This window comes from Pelophylax lessonae (assembly GCF_965119305.1).
Source record: "Pelophylax lessonae genome assembly, chromosome: 12".
Taxonomy (NCBI): Eukaryota; Metazoa; Chordata; class Amphibia; order Anura; family Ranidae; genus Pelophylax; species Pelophylax lessonae.
The window spans coordinates 129,872,663-129,886,939 of NC_138779.1; the positions used below are offsets into that span (position 1 = coordinate 129,872,663).

The 14,277-nt window shown below is 45.0% G+C and overlaps 1 protein-coding gene across 3 annotated transcripts in view; it reads left to right on the forward strand.

Annotated features, from left to right (window-relative positions):
* The window catches only part of CEP164 (centrosomal protein 164), a 191,117-nt gene that overhangs the window by 8,080 nt on the left and 168,760 nt on the right, over window positions 1-14,277 (forward strand). For all 3 annotated transcript variants that reach the window (XM_082273782.1, XM_082273783.1, XM_082273784.1), the window contains exon 2: window positions 11,731-11,838. In XM_082273782.1, the coding sequence (XP_082129908.1) occupies window positions 11,754-11,838 (85 nt within the window). In that variant the 5' untranslated portion in view covers window positions 11,731-11,753. The remainder of the gene's footprint in view (window positions 1-11,730; window positions 11,839-14,277) is intronic.

The window sequence follows — 14,277 nt, forward strand, 5'->3', positions numbered from 1 at the left end:
GTGTTACAAGGTCTCAGGTGTGAATGGGGAGCAGGTGTGTTAAATTTGGTGTTATAGCTCTCACTCTCTCATACTGGTCACCTCATGGCACAGAACTCTCTGAGGATCTGAAAAAAAGAATTGTTGCTCCACATAAAAATGGCCTAGACTATAAGAATATTGCCAAGACCATGAAACTGAGCTTCAGCACGGTGGCCAAGACCATACAGTGGTTTAACAGGACAGGTTCCACTCAGAATAGGCCTCGCCATGGTCGACCAAAGAAGTTGAGTGCACGTGCTCAGCATTATATCTAGAGGTTGTCTTTGGGAAATAGACGTATGAGTACTGCCAGCATTGCTGCAGAGGTTGAAGGGGTGGGGGGGTCGTCAGTGCTCAGACCAAACGCTGCACGCTGCATCAAATTGGTCTGCATGGCTGTTGTCCCAGAAGAAAGCCTCTTCTAAAGATGATTCACAAGAAAGCCCACAAACAGTTTGCTGAAGACAAGCAGACTAAGGACATGGATTATTAGAACCATGTCCTGTGGTCTGCTGAGACCAAGATAAACTTATTTGGTTCAGATGGTGTTAAGCATGTGTGGCGTCAAGCAGGTGAGGAGTACAAAGACAAGTGTGTCTTGCCTACAGTCAAGCATGGAGGTGGGAGTGTCATGAACTGGGGCTGCATGAGTGCTGCCACCACTGAGGAGCTATATTTCATAGAGGGAACCATGAATGCCAACATGTACTGTGACATACTGAAGCAGAGCATGATCCCCTCCCTTCAGAGAATGGGCACAGGGCAGTATTCCAACATGATAACGACCCTAAACACACCTCCAAGATGACTACTACCTTGCTAAAGAAGCTGTTGGTAAAGAAAAAAAGGGAGGGGGGGAGGGGGGAAAATGGGAATAGGGAAAAGTGTGACTTTAAATGAGACTCTTGCCATTGAGTCTGCATCCCTATGTATATGATTAAACAATAGAACACATAGTGTTCAAAAAATGAGTGGGACTTTATATGAGGTGTGGCCAGTATGCAAATATTATTAATGGTGTATACATATGCTGGTAAGCAAAAAAATGTATAATTAATTAACATCTCGCATTTATTAATTAACATATCATGGCAGTTAACATCAGTACATATCAAAGTACAAGAACAGTAAACAAGAGTATGTAGTAAACACACAAAGTATGTATAGTAATAAAAATAATCTGATAGAACCACACACAATGAAAAAAACAGTAAGGGTCCTTTCAGACGGCCGCTCCGCTGTTTGTGTCCGCTGCGGGACTTTTTTTTTTTCACGGAGCGGATGACATTTGTGTCATCCGCTCCGTGTGCCCGCATATCATCCCATCCGTTTGCGGATGATATGCGGACATAATGTAAGTATATGGCACTGCGGATGTCAGCGGATGACACCGCTGACATCCGATTTTCCTTCCTTTCCGTTTTTTACACGGATGAAAAAATAGGGTTCTGTTCCATTCGAAAAAACGGAACAGAACTGAAAGGAGGAAAATCGGATGTCAGCGGATGGTATTCCGCTGACATCCGCAATGCCATTCACTTACATTATGTCCGCAAATCATCCGCAAACGGATGGGATGATTTGCGGACACACGGAGCGGCCGTGTGAAAGGACCCTTAAAGAATATTCCAAGAAAAAAATAGTTTCAAATAAATAAATAAAAAATAGTTGAATGCATGATGTAGCAAGCAAGTAGAAATTTCCTCATAGGTTTGGGTGCATGATGGAGCTTGCAAATATAGATTGCCTCATAAGCTTGACGCGTTTCATGAAAAAAATATTCACTTCCTCAGGAGCAGGCATGATTCTAATATACAAGGGTATTATCTGTCAGTGAGGATGTGAATCACCCAGAAGTGAGTCCAAATTGGGAACTGAGAGAGTATAATCCCCCGCACAAAGCCAAAGCGCATGGTCCATATAGACAGTAAAAATCTCCATAGTGGGTCTTGAAGGGCTCAGCTTGATAAGCAAGTAAGAGCGATGCCAAGGTAGGGACGGCTCTCGGCGTCACAATGCAATTCAAGGTCGTGGGAATCCACCGGGCAGACATCCTTTTGGGGTTTTGGGGTGGACGTGGGCCCCTCCTTGGGACAGTCGGGTTCCCCTCCAATCCCGTCAGGCACCCCCTTTATCTGTTCCCCCATCCTACCCCCCCTCCACTTATTCTGGGGCTGTGTGGGTGGTCTGGTCCATCTCCTGGGGTGGGGCAGGGTGCTATGCTGGCATTGGGGTGGGGGGGGTGCATCGCGGGGCCACCATTTTCTTGTAGCCTATATGCTCAATGCACAGCGGCCATGTTTGTGTAGTCCGGTGGCCATTTTGCGGTGGTTTGCTATTGGAAATAGCGGGGACCATTACAGTGGAGCCCCGTGGGTGGCGATTTCGGGGGTGGGAGCCCCTCCTCATCCCTTGGTACTGACTCCTGGATCTTTTCACTTCCTGATCGCCACACGTGGAGTGCAGATTGTCCTGGTGGCTGCAGGTGTCTGTTTCTGCAGGGTGGTGAGTCTGGTGGGGTCCTTTCCCTCTCTGCTGAGGATCGCTTGGTGCTTTGTGCCTGGGGACCAGGTGGTGCTGCCAGCATGGTGGGGGTTGTCCCTTTGCAGTGTTTTACACTTTTTGTGGGGTCCCTTTGGGGACTCATGGAGTCTTTGGAGCATATCTTCCCACCTGATCCCCTCCGGGTCCCAATCATCCATCCACATCCACTGTTTGTGGTCCTGAATTCCTTTGTGTCCCGGGTGGAGGTGGCTTTCAGGTGAAGGGCTAGCGAAACCACCCCCGCCTTCCCCTGCCTTATCTGTCTCATCAGATCCTGAATCTTAAAAGGCCGCCGCGGGCGTGGGTCACCCTGTTGGATCTGCGACCATGCGCCTGAATTAATCAGTGATAGTGAGGACGATTCCTCCACATCTGCAACCGCGCGCGAAAAGGCGCTGGTGGAAGCACTGATTGTATCTGTGCATGAGACCTTAAAGATGGGAGGACACAGCTGCAGCTGCGATGGAGGCGCAGATTTCCTTTGGCACTCACAAGCCATCCAGAGCGTCAAAGGTGTTTCCTTTCCCCGCCTATTTTGACAGACCTGTTGCTAAAGAGTGGGGAGGAACAAAGCGTCCCCTTGGGGTCCCTAAGCAATTTTTTAGGAGATACCACTATGAGTCCCTTATTAAGAAGTGGACTGTTCCACCAGTGGTGGACCCTTCGGTTTCCAGATTAAACAAGGCAACTATGATTCCATTTGAAGAGTCCCCACCTTTAAGAATCTGGCTGACAGGAAGGTGGAGGCTGTGGCCCCCAATAATGTACACTCTGGCTGGTTCGGCACTAAACCAGTATTCACCATTGCCCTGGTGTCGCAAACTCTGACTGAGTGGGCTAAGCTTTTACGCCGTGACCTGGAAGGAGAACAGCTCCCCCCCTGCCTTTGCTGAGCTGGCAGATTTCTAAAAAGGCCTTGACTGCTCTCCCCTTTCAAGGAGATCGCCTGTTTGGAAGTTCCCTGGATAACTTCATTAAAGGTCTCACGGGGTAAGAGTACCTTTCTTCCGCAGGCTACTAAGGGTTAGGACCCTCGTCATAGACGTGGGCCCTCCTTCTCGGCTCATAAGAAATTTTTTCGTCCTTCAGGGTTGACTGACAAGGGCTCTAGCCTTTCAGGGCCTCCTCTGGAGGATCCAAATGAACCTGGTCTAGCAAGCTGAGAGCGGGCTTCTCCAGACCCGCAGACAAGGCTCCTTCAGCATGAAGGTGCACCCTCACCCGTATCATGTCTGGCTACAAGATCGAGTTTTGCTCTTGTCCCCCAGCAAGGTTCTTTCCTTCCAACTTGCGCCTGTCCCTGGACCGCTTACAGGGTCTGTTTGGGCCGGTACAAGACCTGTTACTTCAAGAGGTGATTGCCCCAGTTCCGACTTCGGAACGTTTTCAGGATTTTTTTCCTTTCAATAAATTTTTATTGAGATAACAACATTACAGAAGAACACATTGTCTGAATAACATTTGTATCAACACAAATTGTAAAACATTAATAACCGGTACCTTACAAAGCACAGTAAACCCCCATCGTAACAGGTAAATGGGACACAGTGGGAATATCTAGCAAAGGATACCCAACCTAAGGCTAAACATAGGAAAATTTTCCGACCAACCCTTAAGTCGATACCCCTCCGCGCACCCCTATTGGGAACCAGCTGTGTGCAGGGAGGGGACCCCCCAGGCCGGAGGCCTCGCAAGAGAAAAAGGCATTTAAAGGTCATTAATCATCCCACCACCCTTTAGCGGCTACATGCAGGTCTAGACCTGGGCCCAGTTTATGTAGTACCAGCTTAAGGTCAGTTACTATATGATAAACCAGGAATGATGTCAATAGTTTGCAAACATAAACGTCCAAGCATAGAATTACCAAGAGAAGGAAGGAAGGAAGGGAAGGGAAAGAACAGAAAAAGAAGAGAGAAAAGAGAAGAGAACATTGACCAGGGATAACCATCCCTCTAAGAAGCTGCCTAGAGAGGAAGCAAAGAAATACAATCACTAGAGCGGGACCTTCACATAAGTTGCCCATGGCTCCCATGTAGATTCAAACCTAGCTGAAGAACTTTCCAGCACACTAACCAGCTTTTCTTGGGTCATAATCCAGGAGATTTTCCGTTTAGCTCTAGAATAGGATACCGAAGGGCGTTTCCAAGCCCCCGCTATGGTTAATTTGGTTCCCGTCAAAATAAAGTGAATGAGGCGATGGTTAGATTTACTTGCTGTAAAATTCTGCATATTCAATAAAGCTATAGATGGGTTTTGTGACAGCGCCACCCCCGTTAGCTTGCGAATAACATTAAAGACCTTATTCCAAAATCCCCTAATTTTGGGACACGACCACCAAACATGGAACATATCACCCACCGAGCTGCATCCCCTAAGCATAGAGGAGAAGTCGAGGGAAACATTCGTGAAAGCTGGGAGGGGACCAAATACCACCTCATTAGAACCTTCAGGTTGGCCTCAACCAAAGCTATATTAAGTACACCCTGGGATGCTCTGGTGGAAGCCCGGTACCATTCCTCCACAGACCATTCGCTTGCTAGATCAGTCTCCCATGCCTCCATATAGGCCAACTTTGAGGACTGTGAGGCCAGTGAATTATAGATGACCGTAATCCCACCCTTCCTTTCCGTTAACTTACCGCACCAAGCTTCATATGGAGAAACGTTAGGAGGGACGGGTTTAGTCGTCCATAGGGAATGCAAATAATGCTGCAGTTGGAGGAACCTAAAATGTTCGGATTTTGGCATTTTCAATTTGGTTTTGCAATAGTTATCCGTTATCGGGCCCGAGTGTGTAAAAAAGTGTCCTATCCTGTAGAGACCCTTATCTAACCACCATTTGAAAGCCTGAATTTCCTCGCCTGGCGGAAACAATGGATTTCGAAAAATATGCGCTAAAGGTTTAACGGGTGAGACCAGTGCCGGATGTGTCTTAAGAGAGTCCCATAATTGAATAGAATGTGAAAGGGTGGGGGAGAGTATAGGAGGTCTGCGCCTGGGTGAGCACCAAAGTAGGAAGTCCAGGGTGTTCAGGGGGACTGCCTGACGTTCAATATTAACCCAGTCCGGTATTTCCGAGCGCTTATAAATCTCCGAGGTCTGGGCTAAGCGCCCAGCCTGGAAATACCACCACAGGTTAGGCACCCCCAGTCCACCCTGTCTCCTGAAACGGAATAATACCTTCCGAGAAAGCCTATAACCTTTAGTTCCCCATATAAATTTGGTGAGTCTAGATTGTACTTTCAGTAGAAAGCGTTTGGGAACAGGGATAGGGAGTGAGCGAAAATATTATAAGATTTGGGGCAGTAAGGTCATCTTTATGGAATGAATTCTCCCTAGCCAAGAGAGACGCAGATGTTGCCAACTGTTGAGTTTAGAGACTATGTGTTTGACCAGATCAGGGTAATTAGCTCCAAACAAGCGGTCCACGGAAGGTGTCAATTTAATACTCAAGTACGGGATGGAGGATTCCGCCCAAGAGAATTTAAAATTGGACTGGAGATTGGTGACCTCCGACTGTGGGAGATTAACATTCAGGGCCATCGATTTTGAGGGATTGACTCTCAAGCCCGAGGCTCTAGAAAAGCCTCAAGGGTCTGGCAGACATTCGGCAGGGAGACCAATGGATTCATCAAAAATAAAAGCAAGTCATCCGCAAATAGTGCGCATTTATGGGTATTCGGCCCACATCGGACCCCTTGGATGTCCGGATGATCCCTGATAGAAACGGCCAAAGATTCAATCGCAATGGCAAAAAGCAGGGGTGATAGAGGACACCCCTGCCTAGTGCCACTGGAAATCGAGAGTGGGGTCGAGTAATGGCCCTGTAATTTAATCCGAGCCTCTGGTTTGGAATACAAAGCTCCAATGACATTCAGAAAGGTCGGACCAAACCCCCATCGCCGAAGCACTTCAAATAAGTATGTCCAAGATATGGAACCGAAGGCCTTTTGTAAGTCCAATGATAGCAGGAAGCCCAATTAGTTTGCAGGAGGGAAACTATGTCAATCGCTCTTTGGATCTGATCCGGCCCCCGTCTCCCCGTTATGAAGCCCACTTGGTCCTTATGGATGTAGGAAGCTATAAAAGTGGCCATTCGGTCAGCTAAAATTTTTGTCATGAGTTTAAAGTCGTTATTGATTAATGAGATCGGCCTATAATTATTGACAAGGCTCGGGTCCTTGTCCGGTTTGGGAATGACCGAAATGAAAGCTGAGTTAAGTGACCTATCAAGTGCTGAGCCCTTACGCAGGGTGTTAAAAAATGCCGTCAAGTGAGGGGCTAAAGTCGATGCAAAAGTTTTGTAGTACATGGTGGAAAAACCGTCCGGTCCCGGTGCCGAGCTGGATTTATATTTTTTAATGGCCCGTACGATCTCATCCTCCAAAAAGGGACTTTTGAGTTCTGAGCAGTGCTGTTCGCTAAGTCGAGGAAGAGACAATGAGGAAAGAAAGGAGTGTACCTCCTCCACGGAAGGTGATGAGGTAGGATTGTAGAGGCCATCAAAAAATTTGCGGAAAGCCTGCAATATGCGCTGTGGATTCTGAGTCAGGTTCCCCCCATCTACTTTAATTTTGGAAGCGCATAGAGGCGTTGTTTAGGATGGAGTCTGTGGGCGAGGTAAGAGCCCATTCTATCAGTTTGATGATAAAATTTAGCCGAAGTCCATCGCAAGTGTTTTTCAGCCCTAGTGGTCAGAACTAGATTGAGGGAAAGTCTGGCAGCTCCAAGAGCTTCCGCCGATTGCCTGGATGGATTCCTTTTATGTTTATCGGTAAGTTCCCTAAATTCCCTGTCAAGTCGGTCCACGTCAGCTTTATGTGCTTTGAGGGTGCGCAAAGAGATTTGGATTAGGACCCCTCTGATGGTGGCCTTGTGCGCCGCCCAAAGTGTTTCCCGGGAGATCTCCCGAGTGTCATTCAGGCTAAAATATTCCTGAATGGCCTTGTCAATTTCATTAACAGTACTGGGGTTACTAAGAAGAGATTCATTCAGTTTCCAAATGTACTCACGAGACCGCTGCCCACCTCCCAACAGTTGCAGAAAGACCCCTGAATGGTCAGACCAGGGTGCATCCCTGATGTAAGATCTGGTCGCCAGTGGGACATGCGGCGAGGAAATAAAGATGTGGTCTATCCGAGCAAAAGAAAGATGAGGATGAGAGTAGTGTGTGTAGTCTTTTACATTCGGGTTAACCTCCCTCCAAATGTCCACCAGACCCTGTTTGGCCAGGAGTTTACATATTAGATGTGCGGGAAGCTCAATTGCCAACACGAATATTAGGGGGGAGAGGGGACATCCTGGTCTCGTCGCCCTCACTATTGCAAAAATTGATGACTGGAAACCCCACACATTGGAGATGAGCCCTGGGGTTCTTATATATTGTGAAAGTCCATTGCAATAAGTTTGGGCCGATAGTGGGACAATATATATCGAAAATATGACCATGAGAAAAAGTCAAATGCCTTGCATATATCCAGTGACAAGAGATAGGCGGGGATACATCGTGAATGCAAAACGTGGAGTAATGACCTAATTGTGTATTATCCCGTGCTTGCCATTTTGGTGTAAAGCCCACTTGATCCTTCTGGAACAAAGAGCCTTTGACTTTATTCAGTCGCAGAGAAAGTACTTTTGCCAATAGTTTAACGTCATGATTGAAGATTCGGTGATATTTGGGGCAAATAATATGATTGGTGTCTGGTTATGGAAGCATGGTAATTGTCCCCTCCAGGGTTTTTCAGGTCTAAAGAAATTGCCATCAAGAAGTGAAATAAAGGCTTTAGCAAGAAGGGGGGCCAGGCATTTCACAATTTTTTTTGCAATAGGCTGACAGCAGCTCTTCGAGGCCAGGACCCTTTTTAGCGGTTGCTTGTGTAGTTCGTGTTCAAGGTTTTAAGGTGTATCGGCTTACGGGTCTGATCGTGCTTGCAATTATTACAAAGGTAATAACGTGTCAGGTTTGTTGGCTTTGACGTAGAAAGTGTGGCTAGAACGACAAATAACTTTCTTGGCCAAACAAACTAACAGTAAGTCCAGTTCAGATTTCACCAGGTTCGATTAGAATTCAGTATAGGAAGTGTGAAAGGCTTGTTCAAGTTCCCGTAAGCGGTTATACGTAGGACAGTTGATAAGGGGGTACCACCGGTCCTCCTGTATGGGGCCCGAACCAGCAGGGGGGCCCAGGCAGCATGGTAAATCGGATGTGGGCAGGGAGGATGATCGCGCAGTGGGGGCAATTACTGGAACCGATCCCCTGTATGGCTCTCCCTGCAGAAGCTGAAAGCTGGCATCTTCTCTTCCTCCTGCTAGCTGTCAGGTGCTGCAGAGGGAACCATGCAGGGAATTGGTTCCACAGGGGGGTGTGGTTTATAACAACATCCCTGGTTATATGCTTGTCACGCTTGAGTTGTGTGGCTAAGTTAAAACACTTGCCCCTGACAACTAGCTTATGCGCTTCCCTTAGTGTGAAGGAAGAGATACTTTTTTAAGTTCATTTTGGAACGAGTAAGGGAAGTTCATAATCCCTGTCATGTTATTTTTTGCCATCTGTGTCCCACTGGGGAGATTTCCCTTCACTTCCTGTTCCATATCCAAAACAGGAAGTCAAGGGAAATCCTTGCAAATTAAGGGAATCCCTTGGGGGCCCTCAGGTCACCAGAATTAGTGTTCCCATTGGAATATTTCCCCTCTATTACTTTCCTGAGGACAAATTTGGGTTTTTCTTTTACTTTCAATTTCAATGATAACCGTAAACAGGACCAATAGAGAGGGTGAAACTCCCTAAGGGGGGCACAGACAGCAATAAAAACTGACAGGTGTTCTAATCCCTCTCCATCCTATCCAAAACTAAAAAAAAGTTTTGCCATTAGATTTACTTTAAGGGCTATGAAGACATCTAGGCAGTAAGCTGGGTTACAATATGGAGGGATTCAATGACCAAATGGAATCTGTCATCTTGGACATTATGGGTGGCAAGGGAAATGACCACTGCACGATTGGCTCAGGTGACCAGGTATATGGCAGAGCCCAACACTAGAGGGATAGAGGCAATTGGGAGAAATATGTGGTCAATGTGTGAGAGAGCCCAATAAGGGTAAAAGTAAAAAGTATACTTACATCGTGCTGGGTTAGATTCTCGGTATGTGTCGACTAAGGAATGTCTCTGAAGTAAGGTGAAAAGTGCTCCGGAGGGATTGCGAGATTGGGGTAAATATGGAGATCGATCCAAAAGACAATATAGAACTTTGTTAGTGTACCCCCTCCCCACGATCAGTGTGCCTTTCAAATGGGTTGATATCACTTGCAGTCAGTAAATGCATGAAGAAGGAGACAGATATGTTCCAGGTATATTTTGAAACTATTGTTACCTCTGAATCTAGAAGGTGGCCTGTAAGGAGTAAATAGGGATCTTCGGGGTCTTTAGGTTCACAAGAAGCTTTAAATGGAGCTGACCGATGGAAGGCAATCAGGACCCCTCTCTTCTTCACTGTTGCTCTGGCCAAGTAAACCTGTAGATACTGAGAACCAAAGAATTTAGGAGTGGAGTTACCTAAAAAAAATCTGTCTCTTGTAAGCAGACTACAGCTGCCTCAAGGTGCACAAATGTTTTGAATGCTCTAATGCTTTTGCTGGGGGAATTCAACCCCTTTACATTAAGAGTGAGTACTGTACATTTATGAGAGCCATGAGGGCCGACAGCTGGAGTTATGATACTGCCTACAGCAGGGATCCTCAAACTACGGCCCTCCAGCTGTTGCTGAACTACACATCCCATGGGGCATTGTAAAACTCTGACATTCACACACATGACTAGGCATGATGGGAATAGTAGTTCCTGAACAACTGGAGGGCCATAGTTTGAAGACCCCTGGCCTACAGGAATAATGCTGCTCTTACAGTCCCCGGAACCAGGGAAGGGAAAAAAAGAAAGGGCGAGGGAGAAATTAGGGGGGATAGAGAAGTTGGAGACAACCAAGATATATTAATTACAATCAACAAAAATAAAATAGCTGCGCTGGGCCCTCCGAAGGGGGCCAACTAGCGTCACTTCAGAGAGACTTCTGCGTAAAAGCTAATCAGGAAGGAAGACACTGAGGGGAGCAATAACTGCTCAGTGGGGGGAGCTGGATAACGGTAACAAAATACATCTACATTTTCTTGTGATCATGATTTAATATGCCAAGCCGAATGCAAACAAAAAATGTGCCCAGATGTACGATCAGTTCTGAGGGGAGGTCTCAGGATAAAGGCTTCTTTTGATCTTCAGAATGATTCTTTGATTTTTAGATGTCAGGTGGAAGGGTGCTGACAGGACCACCCATGGATTGAATTTCAGCTAATGTCTAGCCAAAGTTTGCTCCATGTATTGCCGGCGTAACATAAAAACTTAAAAAAAAAAAAAGATTGAATAATAGGCGGATTAAAAGGCCAGGGAGTTCAGAGTGGATCATAAAGTAAAGGCAGAGTTGTATAAAGTACTCAAAACCCATACTTGAGTAAAAGTACAAGTGCTCGATCAAAAAGTGACTTGAGTAGAAGTGGAAGTGCTTGATCAAAAAGGGACTTGAGTAGAAGTAGTAAAGTATTCAACATTTTTTGTACTTAAGTATTGCAAGTAGTTTTTTTTTTTTAATTTTGCTACTCAAGTACTGAAAGTAAAAGTACCAGTAGTTTTAAAAAAAAATAAATGCTACTCAAGTACTGAAAGTAAAAGTACAAGTACTGTGTTATGTAGTTATTAAAGAAAGAAGTCAAAAGTTTATTAAAGTTAAAGTTATTAAAAAAAGAAGTCAAAATAAGTCAAAAGTCAAAAGTACACATGACATTATACACATTTTTTTTTGAGCTTCATGAAACCTGCCATCTACTGTTCTGGCAGTGGTAATTTTTATAATTTGTAACGAGTAACTATGCAGCACAAAAAAAAAATATCGGAGTAGAAGTATTGAAATCATCGAAAAAATGTAGTGAAGTAAAAGTGGAAGTAGGAGAAAAAAATTCTACTCTAGGAAAGTACAGATACCGCCTTTCTGTACTTAAGTACAGTAGTGAAGTAGTTCTACTTAGTTACTATACATCTCTGAGTAAAGGTCATGATAAATGAATGATTATCCTCTGCTTTATTTTGTACAGTTTATACCTAAATTTGTTGTTTCTTTTTCAGGATTCAGTTTCTCATCCCACAAAATGTTGGCTATGCCTACTGGCCGAATGGGGGATCAGTTGATCCTAGAGGAAGATCATGATGAAAACTACTTACCTCAAGAGCATGGTAACTTATGATGTATTGGAGTATTTATACTTGTGTGGTATGTGCTTGTTACATTGGGTTGTGCCAGTCCAAACTGTATTTTAGGGCATGGCAGCTCACTTTTATTAAACATACAGAAGTTCACATAAACATCAGTTTCCCTCGCTGGGGATCTTCCACATCAACATGAAAAGTCAGCTGAAAATGCTAATCCACCTGGCTCTCTTGTCAGCAGCATCATGGCTCTATGCACTTTCAATAAAAACCATCAGACTGACTGCTTCCCCTTGAAATCCACAAACATGGATATATGATGGGATTATAGCGATGCCAAAATATATATGAGAAGCAAAACAGTTAAAATGTATGTATTTTATTTAGTCCATGGTTAAAAGGAACCTCATTGGTTAAAAATAAATATATTCATACATGCCAAGTAAGTAGTCACAATCACACTACATAGGTGGGTAGGGTGTAAAAAATCCTTGGCCAAGGAATAATTATAATAACATACTGGCACGACGTTGCCTTTAAGTAAAAAATGTAGTACAGTATTATACATCACCTTAGATCAACTTCATGATATACTGGGAAACATGGTACCAGGCACTACCAATAGTGCTCTTCCTTCTGAAGTTTTGATGCAAAACCAAACCCTAGTGCTCATTCCTGTGAAGATCCCTCTTCTGTTCATCACTGCTCTTCGTCATCCTCCTCTTCTCCCTCCATCTCACTGGAGGTTGGATCACATGTGTGAACTGCAAGTAATTGTATGAAATGCATTTAAGCAGACTAAGAGCCTATAATAGTCCTGTTGCAGTGTACCTAATCCTAAAGTGATGCTGTGTGAGGGCTAGATATGTAGAATGTAAAGTTCCAAAATAGGGCTGTAATATGCAATAATATATTTTGCGTAGCTGAATCAAATGAATGTCCTCCAGAAACAGATGTGGTATTACATGTGCATGTGACACGATAATATAATACAATGAATTACAGGCAAGCAGATTGTCTGGAAGAGACTCCAACCCTCATCATTAGCCCGTCACAGATCCACTCCAAGTAATGCATGCAGGCAATCCGAACAAAAGTAAAGATGAAACACAATTGCTCCACTCAGTCTCTGATATACAGCCAAAGGTGCAAAGTCATCAGCCCACAGCAAAGCATGAAAGTCCTAGTGCACAAACAGGAGGTGTAGGATATACTTATCCATTCATGAGGCTAGTGTTGGCCTAGTAATAAAATGGTTTGACCGGTTTTACCGGCACTCGCCAGCTGCATCAGAGCAAAATTATATTTGATGAATTCACTCTTTATGACTCGGTTGAGAAAAAATTGTTTTCAGTCTATTTCGTATAGCACCACTGCTCTTCTTATCAGTCCCTCTGACTGTGTTTTCCAGCTCTCCTGGTTCACTTGGCTCTCTTAGCCTTTAGTAGCAGTGCCCTGCTGTACGGCCGGCTCCTGGTGTAACGCTCTAGCGTTTGTTTAGAGAGTTGGATTTGCAGCTGCAGAATCTCCACTCAGTAGTCGTGTAGAGATGTGTTGAATCACCATGTCCAACTCTCCAGACTCATCATTGTGGCCAGCCTGCTTCAGCATACAATATACAAACACTCAATAAGATGTTCCTGGAGTGATAGGTTGTATATGATAGTATAGAGGTGATGTGCTGAAAGGACAGGCGTGAGTTGTGATAGCAATGATGAGTACTCAATAGTAATGTTCAGGAGAGTAGTAGATGATGGTAGATAGGTTAGCAATCATGTGCAATAATAGGTGGTAGGGGACAGCAGATGGAGTGTACAAGAGAGGCTAACTTAGTGCAAGGCTATAGATGGTAGTAGACTCAAGTGCTAGCAATCTATGTAACAGTGCAGATGATAGAAATAGTAATGCATAGATAGTAACAGTCCTTAGTATGCAGAAGTAGATAGTGTAAGTTTGATAGGAAGGAATCCCCTGTGGGGTACTCATCACTAGTTAGATTAGTAAGCTGAAGGGTCCGGTAATGAGTGAATGATCGGGTAGCGAGATACGGGATCAATAGCGAGGTTCCGGTCTATCCAGGTATGGCAATAGCTGGAGGCTCCGGCAGCGTAAGACAAGGCTGTATACCATGCGGTTTGAATGAACAATTTGTGAGAGAGAAGCCGGCGATTGAAATAGCCGCTCAGAGCGGCGCTTAGTGATGACGTCATGCGGCTTAAAGGTATATGCGTTCCACCTAGCTGAAAAGGTGGGACGCAATATGAAGAAGGAAATGACCTATAAGGGTACCGAAGGTACCAGAATCTTACAGTACCCCCCCCTTAAGGCCGGCTCCGGAAGGCCTATAGCACTGGTCTCTCTGGGTATTTGGAGTGAAACCTTCGTATAAGCCTGGTGCGTGAACGTCAGAAGTATCCAACCAGGTGTCGTCTTGGGGTCCATAGTTCTTCCATCTTATGAGATATT